The sequence below is a fragment of the Danio rerio genome, chromosome 17, assembly GCF_049306965.1.
Source record: "Danio rerio strain Tuebingen ecotype United States chromosome 17, GRCz12tu, whole genome shotgun sequence".
Classification (NCBI taxonomy): Eukaryota; Metazoa; Chordata; class Actinopteri; order Cypriniformes; family Danionidae; genus Danio; species Danio rerio.
In genome coordinates, this window is record NC_133192.1 from 40097141 (window position 1) to 40112611 (window position 15471).

The 15471-nt window shown below is 36.2% G+C and overlaps 2 protein-coding genes across 4 annotated transcripts in view; one reads left to right on the forward strand and one right to left on the reverse strand.

Annotated features, from left to right (window-relative positions):
• The window catches only part of slc25a21 (solute carrier family 25 member 21), a 203162-nt gene extending 199017 nt beyond the window's left edge, over positions 1-4145 (forward strand). Inside the window, 2 exon segments of one of the 2 annotated variants that reach the window (NM_001076632.1) lie at positions 1981-2033; positions 3103-4141. In NM_001076632.1, the coding sequence (NP_001070100.1) occupies positions 1981-2033; positions 3103-3164 (115 nt within the window). In that variant the 3' untranslated portion in view covers positions 3165-4141. 2 annotated transcript variants of the gene reach the window in all.
• Positions 4146-7592: 3447 nt separating this feature from the next.
• pax9 (paired box 9) lies at positions 7593-15268 on the reverse strand. 2 transcript variants are annotated; one of them, NM_131298.1, is made up of 4 exons: positions 15088-15235; positions 14006-14638; positions 11970-12109; positions 7593-8574 (listed from the first exon to the last, which is right to left on the reverse strand). In NM_131298.1, exons 1-4 carry the CDS (start codon positions 15089-15091, stop codon positions 8320-8322), a joined length of 1032 nt encoding a protein of 343 aa, NP_571373.1. In that variant the 5' UTR covers positions 15092-15235; the 3' UTR covers positions 7593-8319. The 2 variants fall into 2 exon arrangements, with proteins under 2 accessions (NP_571373.1, XP_073783044.1); XM_073926943.1 differs by lacking the exon at positions 11970-12109 and having other exon boundaries at positions 15088-15268.
• Positions 15269-15471: the final 203 nt, after the last annotated feature.

The following is a 15471-nucleotide window of genomic DNA, read 5'->3' on the forward strand; positions in this document are numbered from 1 at the left end:
AATCAAGGCCACTCAATATAAAGTGGGGCTGAAAACACTATTGGTTGGGTTTAGGGTCAGTGGTTTGCTGGTCTAGGTGACCTGATAAGACCTGCATTACCTTTGATGTGTACAAGACTCCTATATGAAACGTATACCAAAACATACCCTGAGTCACGACATTCACAAAAATGTAGACAGTTACCTCTAGTGGTTTATCATCTGAAACATGCAATAAAAATGTACCCGGAGCAAAGTATTTTACGTTTTGCAAAAAATTTCTATGATGAGGATTCTCAAGAGGATTACGTGCCTAATAATTATATAAACCTTCTTCTGTCATGTAATAAATATACAGTTGAGAATGAAAATACATGCGTAAATTGGATCTGTGTGGCTCTTTAAGGGAAAGCGGCCTTTATTCCTGCTGCTGACTGTGCGCTTAAATTGATAATTCACCCAAAAATGAAATCTCTGTCATCATTTACACATTCTTGTTTGAGTCTCCAATTTGAGTTTTTTTCTATTGAACACACCACAAGTATTTTAAAACATGCTGGTTGATGGTACCTATTGACTGCCATAGTATTTTTTCCAAATATGGAAGTCAATTGGCACCATCAACCAGCATTTTTCCAAATACTTACTTAGTGTTCAACAGAAGGAATAAACTCATAAAGGTTTCAAAATCACATGAGGAAGAGAAAATTGAAGGAAGTTTTCATTTTTTGGTGAACTATCCCTTTAACCCCTTTAATGCTAACCACACTGTAAAAAAAGCCTTCATGTTGATTATGGAAACTAATTCAAAAGTTGCAAATATAGGAAGATTGAACATAACCCAATTAATTAAAGGAAATAAAATGTGTGGTTTCAGCCCATTTTAAATAAGTGTTTTGAACAATTATTTTTGAGTGAACAAAAAAACTAATTCACCATCACTCACAGCTCTTGAGTGAATGACTTTTGTAGCTTTTATAAGTGCTACATTCAAGTGTTCTAAAGTAATGAGATGTGTGTAAGAATGATCAGAAGTTAAGGGAATAGTTTATTTATGCACCCTGATCTTCCAAAGAAGGATAGTTTAACCTTTGTGTATCCTTATGGACATTGTTGTCTCCTTATTTTTCTGTTCTTTTTTTCTTTTTGATTATTTTGACTGTGTTAATGCAAACTGCATACATTTAGCAAATAAAAAATAAATTAAAAAAAAGTAGTTTTTCCCTTACTTGATGTACAAAAAATTTTTACACTCAGGGCCGTAAAGACACAAATGATCTGAACTTCCAACTGATCGATTTACAGCAGCAATATTTTATCTAAGTCAGTTAATTTCAACATTTTTGTCTGCCGATGTGTAACTTCTTTGGGTTTGTTCTTGCATATCAAGTACAGTTGACCTTTAGTTTACCATATTAAACTGCATTTATTAAGTTCTAAATGTGCATTGATTAATATAAATAAAATCCTAACTGAATGTGAGAACCTATTGCATTTGGGGACGTTAACATTTGAATTGAAAATTGTAAGTGCAATTGAAAATTGGCCATCACTAACACAAACTCCATGCTTTTAGAAGACTTAGTAGTATAGCTTATTGGAGTCGCTGCATTGTGCAAGAAAAAAACACTGCATTAAAGGGATAGTTCACCCAAAATTGAAAATTCTGTGATCATTTACGCATTTTTTATTTGTTCCAAACCTAGAGTTTGTTAATCACAAAATAAAATATTATGAAGAAAACTGGAAGCCTGATTTTTTATAGTATCTGTTTTTTTCTACTATGGGAGTCAACGATTACTGGTTTCTAGCTTTCTTCATAATGTTTCTTTTAGGTTCAGTAGAAAACAAACGTAAAAAAAAGTTTGGAACCAACTGACAACAATTACATAGTGAGTACATTTTCATTTGTGGGTGAACTATTCCTTTTACATTTTTCATTTTTCTTCATTAGTTTCTAACAAATAAAACTGATGCCTATGTCTAACTTTCTCCTTCTAGATATCTTGCCTTATACAAAGGACTGATTCCCAAGATAATGAGACTTGGACCAGGTAACATAACATATGATAAACATATAATAAATGTTTTGCCATATTAAAGTGATGCAAAAATGAAAATTATGTCTTGCTAAACTCAATTACAAACATTAAATACGATTTTCAGACTTTTTAGGAAAGTTGTTAGGCTACCAAAAATCTTACAAATATATTTTGTGTGTTTTATGCAGAGGGACAAAGTCATATACAGCTTAAATCAGAATTATTACACCCCCTTTGATTTATTTTCTTTTTTTAAACATTTCTCAAATGATGTTTGACAGAGCATTCATCATTCCCAAATGATGTTTAACTTTAAGCTATATATATATATTTTTTTTAATTCAGGGTGTTTAATAATTCTGACTTCAACTGAAGCTTTGGAGTGGGGTTGAACAAATTATCAATTTTTATTTTTGACAAACTATCCCAATAGCATTACACATATACATACTTTTTACTTTTAGTTCACCCTCACCCTAATGTCGTTCCAAACTCCCAAGATCTTTAATTATCTTTAGAATACAAATTAAGATAGTTTAGGTGAAATCTGAGTACTCTCCCATCCTACATAAACAGCAAGGTTCCCTAATAGTTTAATGTCCAGACAAATACCAAAACACATCCTCAAAACAGACCATATGGCTTCAGTGGTTCCACGGGAATATTATTAAGCTATGAGAATAAAACAAAATAAAGACTTTATTCAGCAGTTTCTTCACCTAAGTGTCAGTATATTGTGCGCATGCAGAAGCTCTGTGCAGTAATGTACAGTATACCTTGGATGCATGCGCGACTTGAATAAAGTGGTTATTTTTATTTTATGTGCGCACAAAAGTATTCTCATATAACTTCATAATATTCCGATTGAACCACATATGATCTGTTTTGAGGACAAGTCGGGAACCTTGCTGTCTATGGAGGATGAGAGTACTCAGATTTCACCTAAAATATCTTTATTTATGTTCTGAAGACAAATGAAGCACTCGGGGGGTTGAAACAACATAAGGGCGAGTAATTAATAACATACTTTTAATTTTTGGGTGATCTAAATCTTTTATTGACAGTTGCTTTCTGTATATAGGAGGCGCAGTCATGCTGCTGGTTTATGAATACATGTCAGGCTGGCTACAGAAGAACTGGTGATCTTCAACAATCTGTACTCCAGGTCTTTCAGACAGAACGCCATACCTAACCCAAACAATCACACTACTAGTGCATTTAATAACCACACTTCCTCAGACATGGCACGTTGGCTCTCCACGACAGCATCGTTACTCCCTGGATCAACCTTACATTCCTACTTTTGTTTATATATCACAGAACACAACTATTGAGACATTCAAGAGTCACCTGTCCACATGCCTGCATATGCAATAGGAACCGCACACCCTATACCAAATACAAACAGCAGCTCGCTTTTAACTCAAATTTAGAAAATATCTGACTGAGCATGACTGAAGCCTGACGGACGCTATCTTTAGCTGGCAACCATTAGACTAGGATTTAGTAAATCTGTGCTTTAAGCACTTGGATATCAAAGTTTCAAATCCAGAATGCAAACAGATTTTTTTATTTAGATAAGAAGGTTGAAATTGTGTTAAAAAGATAGTTGCCCCCAACACCCCCCACCCGACCCAAAAAAATATATATATATATACAATTTCTCAGTTTTCTCTTCCTCAAGTATTTTCAAACTTTTATATTTTCTGGTGAAAACAAATGAAGCCATACAAATACACAGTAGGAATGAAATTATTATGGAAAGTGAATGGCTACTGGTTTTCAGCATTTTTTTTAAATACCTGTGTGTTGTGTGTGTTTAACAGAAAAAAAGAGGCTCAGAGAGGTTTATTTGGCTGAACTATCCCTTTAAGCATATCTTACTCAGGCAAAGGGGTATTAATAAATTTTGTAACTATATGAAATGTCTGGTAAATTTTGGCTCAAGCAGGAATTGATTTATGAGTAATCAAACTCAACGGAAGTTTTCTGGGATTTCAAAATCATTTTGGGATAAACAGTGATTGTTAAAACAGCAATTAAGATCTCCCAATCTCCAAAGAGGTTAAAACAGTTCATTTAATGGCTGTATTTTGCTAATAAATGCTCCTGAACTACAATAAATTGGTGTGGTCTTTTGTTGGTGCCTAGGAAAACAACTTTCTTGTTGGAAATTTACTAACGCAGGACTACCACACATTTTGAATAATGAAGTTTTATGATTTTTCCTGTTGCTTGTGATTGTCGGATGAAGATTATTTCACACAATCTTTGTTTTGTCTTTGTCCTTGGTCTGGGCATCAAAGTTTTCAAAACTCCTTGATAGTGCAATGATTTCCATAACCATTGACCTACTACTGTTGAAACACTGTTTGATGTTGTTTAAATCAGATTTTAAAGCTGGATTTAATTCACTGGTTTGAAACTTATAATTCTTTGTTTTTAGTAATAACAGATTACAGTGAGGGAGGAATCTCTGTGGTTTTACTTTGTGGTGACAGTCACTACTAGTGATGAATCACCTGATTTGTTTTATTTTTTTAGCAATCTTTTTTTCTCTCTTTCTCTCTTCCTTCTTACTGCAATCCAGTATGTCATCATAGCATCATAAGCCAAGACGCTCACTCTCACTCATCTCTCCAGGCCTGCAGGCTGCTTCATCATAGCTCAGCACAACTTGAAATAACAAAACTGAAAAATGCAAATAAAATCTAAACAATCAGGACGGCCTCTGAGTGCTGTCATAATAGAAAAATGAAGCTCTTGTCGGTACAGACAGTTTCATATTGTTCGCAGACACTGCTAGCACTGCGTCGCTTAAACACAACTTGTTGGATGAGTTAAAACAATATGTCATCCTTTGAATCCACCCTGACCAGTTCACATTTCCCTCCCCCTCTCTTTAAATGTCATGTTTTACCTCATTCGGTTGACTTAAAGACAGTGAATGCTTTTGTTATACTCGCCTGGTGTCTGCGATGCTCATCCTCTATTTCAACTCTTGTTCGCTGTCAATCCTTTCAACGGCCTTTTGAAGCTTCTCTTCTCCAGACGCATTTTCAGACTGTGCTCATAGTTTCCCGCTAAGACTTTTTCCGAGTCATTTGAAGCATTATATCAGATAATTTATTTTTTTGTTATATAATCCCTTAACCTTTCTCCCCCTTCACTCTTTAGTTTGAAGTTTTTCCTTCATCGCAGAAGTGTGGCAAAGAGATGTGCACTGTAGCCTACCAATGACCAGTGCGTTCCTCTGAGCGCCCGAAACACACTCCCAGCTTCACGAAAGGAAAAACAGTCTGCTTATGGTCAGTCTCCCAAAAAAATCAAATTTGCACCTCGGGCCGGTTCAGTCTGTGCAGTGTCCATACTCCTGTCTGAAGCCTGATTGCACACAGTCAGCTAAAGATAACCATGTGACATTTGACTTGACTTTCCATACGAATTAATACTAAACAGATGTGGGCGCGTGAGCAAGTGTGTTTTCACTTTTCCTCCGTTTCAATGGTGGCTTTAAGATTAAGGTGTTTGTCATGTTTCCTCCTATCACGACTGCACCGCCTTGGAAAAATACACATTTTCTGGGTGTTATTTCAAATGAAAAATTGTGATTTTAAAGTTAGATTAATCTGCAAAAACTTTTTACCAAAGCTCTGAGTTTATATTTCTCCAACAGGCCTGTCTTTTTGTACGTCTGTTGACCCTGTGTGAAATGAACGGCTGTGATATGTGCGTACAGTCGATGCGTTTGTATTGTCAGCAAAGCCAACGTCCGTATCAGTGGCTACAGAGTAGGCAAAATGGCATTCAAAGCTGTCAATTTGAATAGAATAGGGTCTGGGGAGTTGTGACATGCGATGGCCTCTATTTGTGGTGGTTTCGTGTCTGCCTTTTTGGTGGTTTATATGTGCCCAAAACAGCACCTCGATCCTGAAAGCAACGGTCCGTGACCACGGGGTTGGGGTGAAAGTGTTTTCCAAGTCAAATAAGCTGCAATGCCTGCCAGAATGACTGTTTGCACTGCAACATGTGGGGATTGTCTATGTATATCGTAATGTTAGGGACTGTTTGTGTTAGGGTTTTGACTGTAGATGTATTCTGTTTTATTGATCATGTTTTTGTCCAGCAGAAAATGAAGGCAGTGGGTGTTTAAACAGTTGGGAGGCTTTGCCCCATTATGATATGAAGCCCTCAGCGATATAAGCTTTTCCTTTCTATCTTAAATCGTCTCACATCAATTGCCACTTTAGACAAAGCTCAGTCACGAGAGCTCTCAGGAATGTATGGCCATTCATGTAACACCTGAGCGAAATGCCTTGCAATAGTGTTTGTGCGTTCATGTTGCAGCACGTGTGTGTTTTCGTAGAAGTTCAAAGATATGCTATGCAAATCAAATAACTAAAAACAGGGTCTAAATTAATTGCGGCTGGTGTGTATTATTAATTATAGATTTAGTTAGATGTTTTGTTAGCTGTATTTATATATTTTTGTAAAACCATTTTTTTTAGAAATTTGCTGCCTGCTTTTCAGGAATTTTCATGTAACACAGCTAATACTGTTTATAATTACATTTGCATTTACTAAATTAATAAAACTTTTCTAAGTCATTATTTTAATGGAAGGCAGGACACCGAATTTGGTTATTTCCATATATTCTAATATCTCTAAACAAAAAAATATGATTAAATGTGTGGAAATTTACTGTAACTTTAATAGCCATCTTATAATTATTTTAATAGTAATAGAGGTGTAATAGAGGAGCAATTAGGTGATAATAGTGGCAGTTAGTATTTAGAATTACATCAAGGGCTACACCCTGCCAAAAATGTTAAATTTCTTCAACCAAAATATGTGTGAAATATTGACAAGTCAATTGGGTTAAACTTATATAAATTTTTTTTACCTAACTGTTGAGTTTATCCATAACGTACCAAAGTTTAGGTTGAAATACAGTGCTCAGCATATATAAGTGCACCCCTCACAAATCTATCTTTTAAATTAATATTTTTAATAGGAAGCTATAAAATATTATATTTGTGCAAATACATTAGATTAGTCAGTACTGAAGCCAAATCTGGAGCTTATCTAACAAAAAACCTCTGATAAAGGTCCAAAAACGAGTACACCCAAATTGATATGTTATAGAAAAATATTAAATACAAATTAGAAAAAGAGGAAAAATCACGAGAAGCAAAAAAAAAAGTTACATTTTAGTTGAAATTTTGTAGATTGTAATTTTGTTTTGCAATGTTTTTCTTGAATTTAATTGTATGATATTTCTATTTCTAAGTATGTTTGGTGACAAAAATATTATTTTAATAAATATATCTGTATAATAAATCTGTAAGTGCACCAAAATACTTTGCCTATATTCACTGAGAAATGGATAAAAATATTCATTTTCAAAATGGGCTGTACTCAATTATGCTGAGCACTGTAACTCTATAATAGTATTAAACTGATAGACATAACGAACATTGTATGAAATGATCAATAAAAACAATATCATTAATGATATCAAGAAATCAAAATTAGTTTACAAATAAAAAAGAAAAGACAATTGTAACAGAGTTTTACACATGTCTCTTTTAATAAGATACATTCAATTTCATTGTGCAATGTCTGGAGGTGTGCAGCTTCTCTGATCATTAATTTTGCCTGAATGAATGAATGCTCCTGTTATCATATGTCCGTCAATGTCCCACATAATGCCTTTTCTCCCCATGTCAATTGCACTTCATTCAACATACCTTACAATCTAATAAATAAATGTAACATCTTTTCCCCAAGAGCTCTGGCATACAGTATAGTGAAGTGAAACTGGTATCCAAAAAGACAAAAGTGTGATTTTTATAAAAAAAAATTTTAAAAAAGGCCGAACATTTAGACATCAGCATTTTTAACACCCTGAACATCATCAACAACAACAAAAACAATGCAAACTGCTCAGTTGTTTTACATGAGATTTGCCTATTCAATTAGTTTTCTTGGAAAAATACAAGAACAATGTTTTCACAGAGAGAAGCACCAAAACTGAACTCAGGTGAAGTGATGATGCAGTTTAATGAGGAAAGCCCACCACTACCAGACCAAGTGCACCGATGTTTTTACTGCTCAATCCTCTGCTCAGATCAGAAATGAACACCTTTTCATATCCATGAGACTCTGATATGGAGCAAAATAATGTGGGCATCCATGGCTCGTCCACCAAGTCTTTTATAAATATTGTAAAGTGATTGGTCCATGTAGAACGAGCCAGACTGTTGCTTGTTACCCCACACTGATTCTCATAGTACAGTCATAGAGCTGAAGCCACCAGCGAATGGACGGAGTCTCGTGTGGCACTCATGCTCTTGAATGCCAGCGGGCTGCTAATGTCACAGCTGTGGGGAGAGAGAGCACTGCCACTGGGCGGCTGCCATGTGGGGCCGGTCACATAGGCCGACGTGGTGCCGCTGTACCCCATGTAGGGTGACACTTGGGTGGGAGGGTGGTAATGATGGATGCTGGGAGCTGTGACATAACTGTTCACTGTGGGCAATCCATTCGGCGTCTAGAAAACAGAGAGCAGGGAGGGTAAGACTTCTGGAGACAGACCACACACGGCCACAGAGAAGGACATAAAGATATCTAGCGAGGATGAGATGGTGTCATGTGAACGTTAAACAGAGTCTTTGGAGAGTCTGTGGATAGGACAAGATTGGAAAATGGAAAAGCTACATTGAGGGAAATGCAAGTCTGTAACACATTGGCAGATTGTCAATATCAGTTCAGGATGAGAGCAATTCACCAAGGCTTTTCAGCATAAAGGGAAGAAATTCTGAGGCAGGGTGGTCTTTGACTACTGGAAATGTTTTGCACAGATGAAATCGCCTTTGTTGCAGAGTAAGAATTTGCCCGTGATTTACTCGCTATAACATTCTTGACCTTTAGCGCTATTGCACACATGTAGATACATGCATGGATATGGTATTCATTTAATAAACAGCACAGAAAACAAGCCACATTTGCATTGTGCACGAAAAGCATTCGTTGCAAGTCATGCGCAAACTAATAAAACAAAAACGAAATTAAGTTAAACTGACAGAGGTGTGTGGTAAAACCTGACTTTTAAAAATGAAACGCTTTAAAAATGTATAATGATGAATTCATAAGGATTTTAAAAAATGTTCAAGTGAAGTCAAAAGTTCGGACGGTTCATTGACCATCAGTGAAAGGTACAGTTGCCTATATGAGACAAACAGGCCCACACATGAGCAGGTCAAAGTGGCTGTTTTAGTGGGTCATCGCTTTATTTTCGTTTATATCAGACTTAAATTATGTGATGAACTTTTATGATCGTTAAGAAAGTGTTGCTGAGATCGAAGTCGTCGGAGTTCATTTTAAACTAGTGCGCAATAAGGAAAGTTGTTTTTCTAAAATGTTATAATATATTCGTGCAAATGTTACATTTAATTTGCATCAATTGCACGCCGTTGGTGTTGCTATCACAGATAATGTAGGATAAGGCATACCTGTGCAAGCAAACTATTTTTTTCAAACAACATTTTAATACATTGCAATAACAGCAAAGTTTCACCGAGGAGCTGACGAAAATACGCCGAGACAGGTTATCTAAGCCTCGAGACAAAATATAGCAAAATAATATTTTCTTCGATCGAGTTGTATGTATTTCGGTCCTTCATGAACATATCAAGTTTTTCACTCAGTGTTTTTGATATCTTCCGGCATCGTAAGCTAGTCTTTATAATTACCATTAAATAACATAAACATAAGAGTAAACATAAAACAAAACAAATACATATCTAAGACTTCTCCTAATCCTTGAACTGGTGTTTCTATGTTTCTGTTAATTATGTCATTATGCCTTGTCCAAATATTTCACATAATAAACATATGCGTCATTGTTTTTGTGACCCCACAAAATGTAAAATAAAATAATAAAAAAAAGTAATTAGATTTGTAATGTATGCATCTGGGATGATACAAACTTTTTCTGAAAAAAATTAGCCAAATAATATCGAGTATATAATTAATAATAATAGATATTCTATTATTAGTCTACACACATGTATCAGTTTAATTTATGAAATACGCAAAACAATTTGTTTATTAAAAGTACTTTTAGTCTTCGGTACTCTTTCTTGTTTTTTAATTATATATTTTCGGGTTTCAAGCTGACATGCTTTCTGACAGATATAAATAACCTATTTAAACCACAGCCATTTATCTGTTAAGTGTCCTCATTTATTGCGTAAGCCGGTCTGAATCGTGATATCTGATCATTTATCTAAGATGACAGACTCAAACATTCAGTAGTCAGTGCTATTCATCATCTATCTGAAGCTTACAATCTTCATTTCGTAAGCAAAATGTACTCTGAATTTTAGGTTCCAATCAGTATAGCCTACGCATAATTTCCGCCAAAACAATGTTTCAGCATCAGTAATAACGATTTTTTTCATCGAATTCTACGACACATAAATCTCAAAGACCCACAATAAACGATGTCAATCTGTTTGTTGCTGCCCAGCAGTGCGGGAATAAATAATTCGTCAGTCCCCTCCATTGTCCGCGAACGCTCTCCTTTTTGATTCAAGTGCACGAGATTCTTGACAAATACAGCGTTTGTGTTCAACATGTCGGCACGGACCTGAAGTGTGCAGCAGCACTCGAATATCAAGAACAACAGCCTCGAGCCAGAGGCATTTCTTAATAACCTATATGAATAATTATGATAATAATAATGATAATATCTATCTGAGAACTACCTTCATTGAAAACATATGGAGGTAAGAGGTTTAGCAATCGGTGGTTTCTAGTGAACAGAGAATACATATTGTAATAATGTTCACGTTTAAGTGCTAATTAAAACGAATATAATGCATAGGCAGTTTCATGACTAAAGACAAGTGGCTTCAAATGGAAGACTGCATTAAAAACCCAACACTCACTTACATAATTACTACTAATAATTTATTGTTATAATCATTTATTGTTAGCTATGTTTGCGTATATTTATTAATGCACATCAGTGCATTAAAGCGTTAATAAAACAATAAGCAACAACAGGACTTTATCTGTACACGAAATATTTAAAATTTTAATAGAGCTATTGTTGAATTGTAGCTTTTGTTATAAACAACTAATAATATCTAACAGTATGTCTGTACTATTTTTTTCTTTTGCTCGTCTTGCATATACACGTGTTACATTAAAAAAAAGTGCAAATCATTTATCTGGACAAATATTTCTTAGGGGATAAAATAACTTCGTTAGGTATTAGAAAAACGTTGTTTGGCTATGAAGTAAAAGAAACCGCAATATATATTTATACGTTTTTATCAGGAAAAAGCAGGATAAAAATACTGTTTACTGATATTTAAATTATTTATATGACAACCTTTATTACCATTTTATTTGCCACATTAATACGCACTCACATTTAAAGAAAAAAAAACATATATATACACACATTTTAATACGTGGGAAATACACCCATTAAATTTTTTTTTTTTTTTTTTTACAAAAAGCACCAATAGTCCAACATATTTAACAGCTGCGCGTATACATAGACACGTAAATGTCGTAGTTCGTTTTAATAAAATGGAAACGTGCATTACTAAAGTTAATTTGTAAATACGTCATAAAAAAGCAAACAAAACCCATTGACCCACACGTTGTACACGGCCTCGTACAGTATGCCCACCCACTCCAAAACACACGCCAAAACACAGACCGACACACACACACACACACACACACACACACACACACACACACACACACACACACACACACACACACACACAGGGAATTACAAAGTGAAAAAAAAACATATATATGTTTTCATTTTTTTAAATAACTTTTAATTAGGCGAATTTGATTTTTCTTCTTCTTTTTTTAGATTGGCTTTTTACCTGGATACCTAGAAGAGGCATTTTTTACCTGGTTGTATTTTGCTTCAGGTTCTAAGTGAGGCTTATCCACACCATTGACTAGTGGAGAATTCGCTGGTGAAAAATTACTCCTGTTAATAGCTCTCCATTCTTCTAGTTTGGCGCTGGGAAAGGACGGATTGTCACTAACTGGGGGGCAAAACAGAAACATGGAAGACTAGAGTCAGACAGGACAAGCGTGGGGAGGAGAACTGCCACAAGAAGTACTTATTCAGTACAATCTGCTGTACTGACAACACACGTAGACACACGTTATGTATATAGTGTCATATAATAACAGCGTGTGCAGACTGTATCATTAAAATACATCAAGACACATTTTTGTATGCAATAATACTTATAAGGAGATCATACGTTTTATCAACTTATTTTATAAGTCACAACGGCGCTCTTCCTGTTCATACGAATGAAAACACACCAGGATGTGAGTTGAGATGGTTAATTCTTTCTGATGCTCACAATACAAGAAGTCCTGCTGAACATTTACCCAGCGTCTTCCTGGGAGGACAAATTAGATTTACTTTAACCGTTTCCCCTTTGTGCCTGATGGATATTATATTATACACGGTTCCTAAAGTTTGAAATTGGAAAAGCAAGCCCACCAGTGTTGTAACCTGAGAGGGCCACAAAGTAGATTTCCCCCATTCCATCACGTGTGGATCTATGTGTGCATCTTTGTATTGTTCTCAAAGCATAACCAGGAATACGACACAACAATACGACATTTTTACAAACTGTTCTGTAGCTTATGCACATCGATCATTCGGGGATCACGTGTAGTCGCTCTTATATTTTAAAAAGGTCGATTACGTTAAACAAATCTACAGTTTCAAAAAGAAAATGTAATTAAAATGCACAGGTTACTTAGCTTGAAGACCCGATGATGTTTGAGCATGAACAACCATTACTCAGTGTCTGTGTGTGTACGAAAGAAAAAAAGAGAGTTGCTCCATTGGTTGTAGGTGAACTCTAAATCATGACAAACTGTCTAAAAGTTTTCAGCATGCATTCTTCCTGTCAAACCCTCCTCGAAAGTACGTTTCGTATTTGCTTCACTAATGTTGTAAATAGTGAAACAGTTGCACGCTACACGTTTTTCAGTTTTCCAAGATCATACTTTATTTACGTTTTCAAAAGCTGCCGTAAACATCTGCTTATCGTTTAGAAATGCAGTATTGGTTAATAAAGGCCGCCTAAACTCAATATCCTCATCTGCGTTTGAAGCATTATTGTCAACACTGCCTTTGAAAAGGCGAACAACTACAATTAAATAAGACAGGCTGCGGCCTTTACATGATACTGTACGCATAAAACAACAGGATAAGGCAAACAAACAGATTTATCAAGGTTGCATATAATGTTATTCCGTTTCCACGTTTCCTTAAGATAATTTTAATATTCACTAAATGACCGACATAATTGAAGTCGTTAATTGAAGAAAATAAAACGTTCGGCCTCAATTCAAGTCCATAACATGCTTAGGCTAATGAAAAGCCTTGCTGTGTAGGCATTCGCAAATTGTTTTTAAAAAAAATGTACTTGAAATAAATCGTGTAAAATGTGGGCCCTAGTAGCCTATATAACGCTGCTGGCCTTAAAAAGCATTTTTTTCCTCTTGGCTGGGCCAATTCTTCGTTATATTCCACATCCGCTATATAATTATTACTAAAAGCCTTAAACCGTCTGTTTTATTGCAAACGTGGAGCTTCTGCAAACATTTCAGCACAATGTTTGAATCATCCCACATCGCTTTAAAAATTTGTTCGTATTTAAAATTTTGCGGACTTGTTAAATAATTGCGTCCAATAAAATTATCGACTTTTGTATAGCTTTTAATTTCAACAACTTACGTTTTAGTCAGTCCATCGCTACAAAAACATCTCATTTAATTTCATTTGAGAAACACAGACATGCACAAAATGTCACACACGCTTTGACAGGCCTGAGAACAGTCTTTTGGCATGTCCACAGACACACAAAAACAAGGACAAAGTTTGTATTACCAAAAACTGAGAGGATGCTTACTTTGCTGCTCCGTTATTGATCGAATGCCCAGAATATCTGTAACAGAATGAGAGGAAGGCCATATCCTATGCATTGCCATATGTCCAGGAAGAGTGGGCATGCCAGGCGGAGTTGGTACTTTAGTCCCAGCGGCTGCTATTGGAGTTGGATACGAATACAGGTGGTTGTAGGGTATGGTGGGTTGAGGTTGAGGATGAGAGGCCTGTTTGCTCGACTCGTACTGGTTCTGTTGAGACAGATTCCCGATCTTGTTGCGGAGAATCCTACTAATTGAGCTGACAGAGGGCAAATTAAATTTATCACATACGCCGTCCGCGAGCAGTCTGTCTCGAATCTCCCATGCGAAAATACCAGGGTCCCGTTGCTTGTAAGTCCTAATGTGCTTGACTACGTTTGGGGTCGTGACCCTCGGTTTACTGCCGCCGATTGCACCGGGAAGTATTGAGCCGGTTTCGTTGTACCGAGCCAGAATCTTGCTCACGCAGCCGTGGGAGACGCGGAGCTGCCTGCTGATGTCACAAGGCCTGATGCCCAACTGGGCCAACTCTACTATCCTGAGCCGGATGGCATTGGGTAGGGGTCTTCCGTTGACAAAAACACCGCCTAGTTGGTTCACCTCCCCAAAGGCTGGCTCTAGTTATGCAGATATATAAAAGAAAAAAATAGCATAAAACATCAGATATACCTAGGCAATGGATCGTTAAACTTTAATATTTCAGTACGTCGGATTCATTTTCGATTAAATTCGATTTATCTATGTTTTGTGTTTGCTTTCAATTAAAGATCGTGTTTGCTTCTCTGTCAATGTTTACTGCAAAAAGCTAAGTGTCACAAAACAAATTCTGTCATGATACACGAAATTGTACATTCGGTAACTTAGGCACGTTTTGGACGCGATTACGCACAATCGCAGCAATGTGCCATTCTAATTTCCGAAATGACGATCGAAGCATCAGTCGTTTTAACAGTTTTGAGTCAAGAACTGAACTATATATTACTTATATGTCGAACAGTTTTTTTTCCCCTCAAATGTGTTAATGCATGCCCGCTCCCATGTGGGAAAACATGAATATAGATCTTACCCATTGCGTTTAGCCTCCCGAGGAAAAAAGAAACTTCACTATGCTGTCCTATTCTGACCTGTTCCGAGTCCAGTTTAGCTGGTAATTATTGCACCGAAGCCGATGCAGATGAAAATTAAGCGTCCGAGACGGATGTGATAGCGATTAGTTGCAAGAGAGGAAAATTCGCCTTCTGTTTCCTTATGGCAGGGAACACAGGCTTACATTTCAATCCTGAAAATGGTGGGCTGGCCATTTACACATGTCTCCTAAACGAGGTGCTGCCAGCCAATCACACAGCGAGGTACTTCCATGTTGTTTTTCTATTGGCTGACAAGTTTGACATGACAGGCGTTTGCACTAGCGTAGGCTTCCCCTTTCGCGTTTGAACTAGTGGACAGGGTT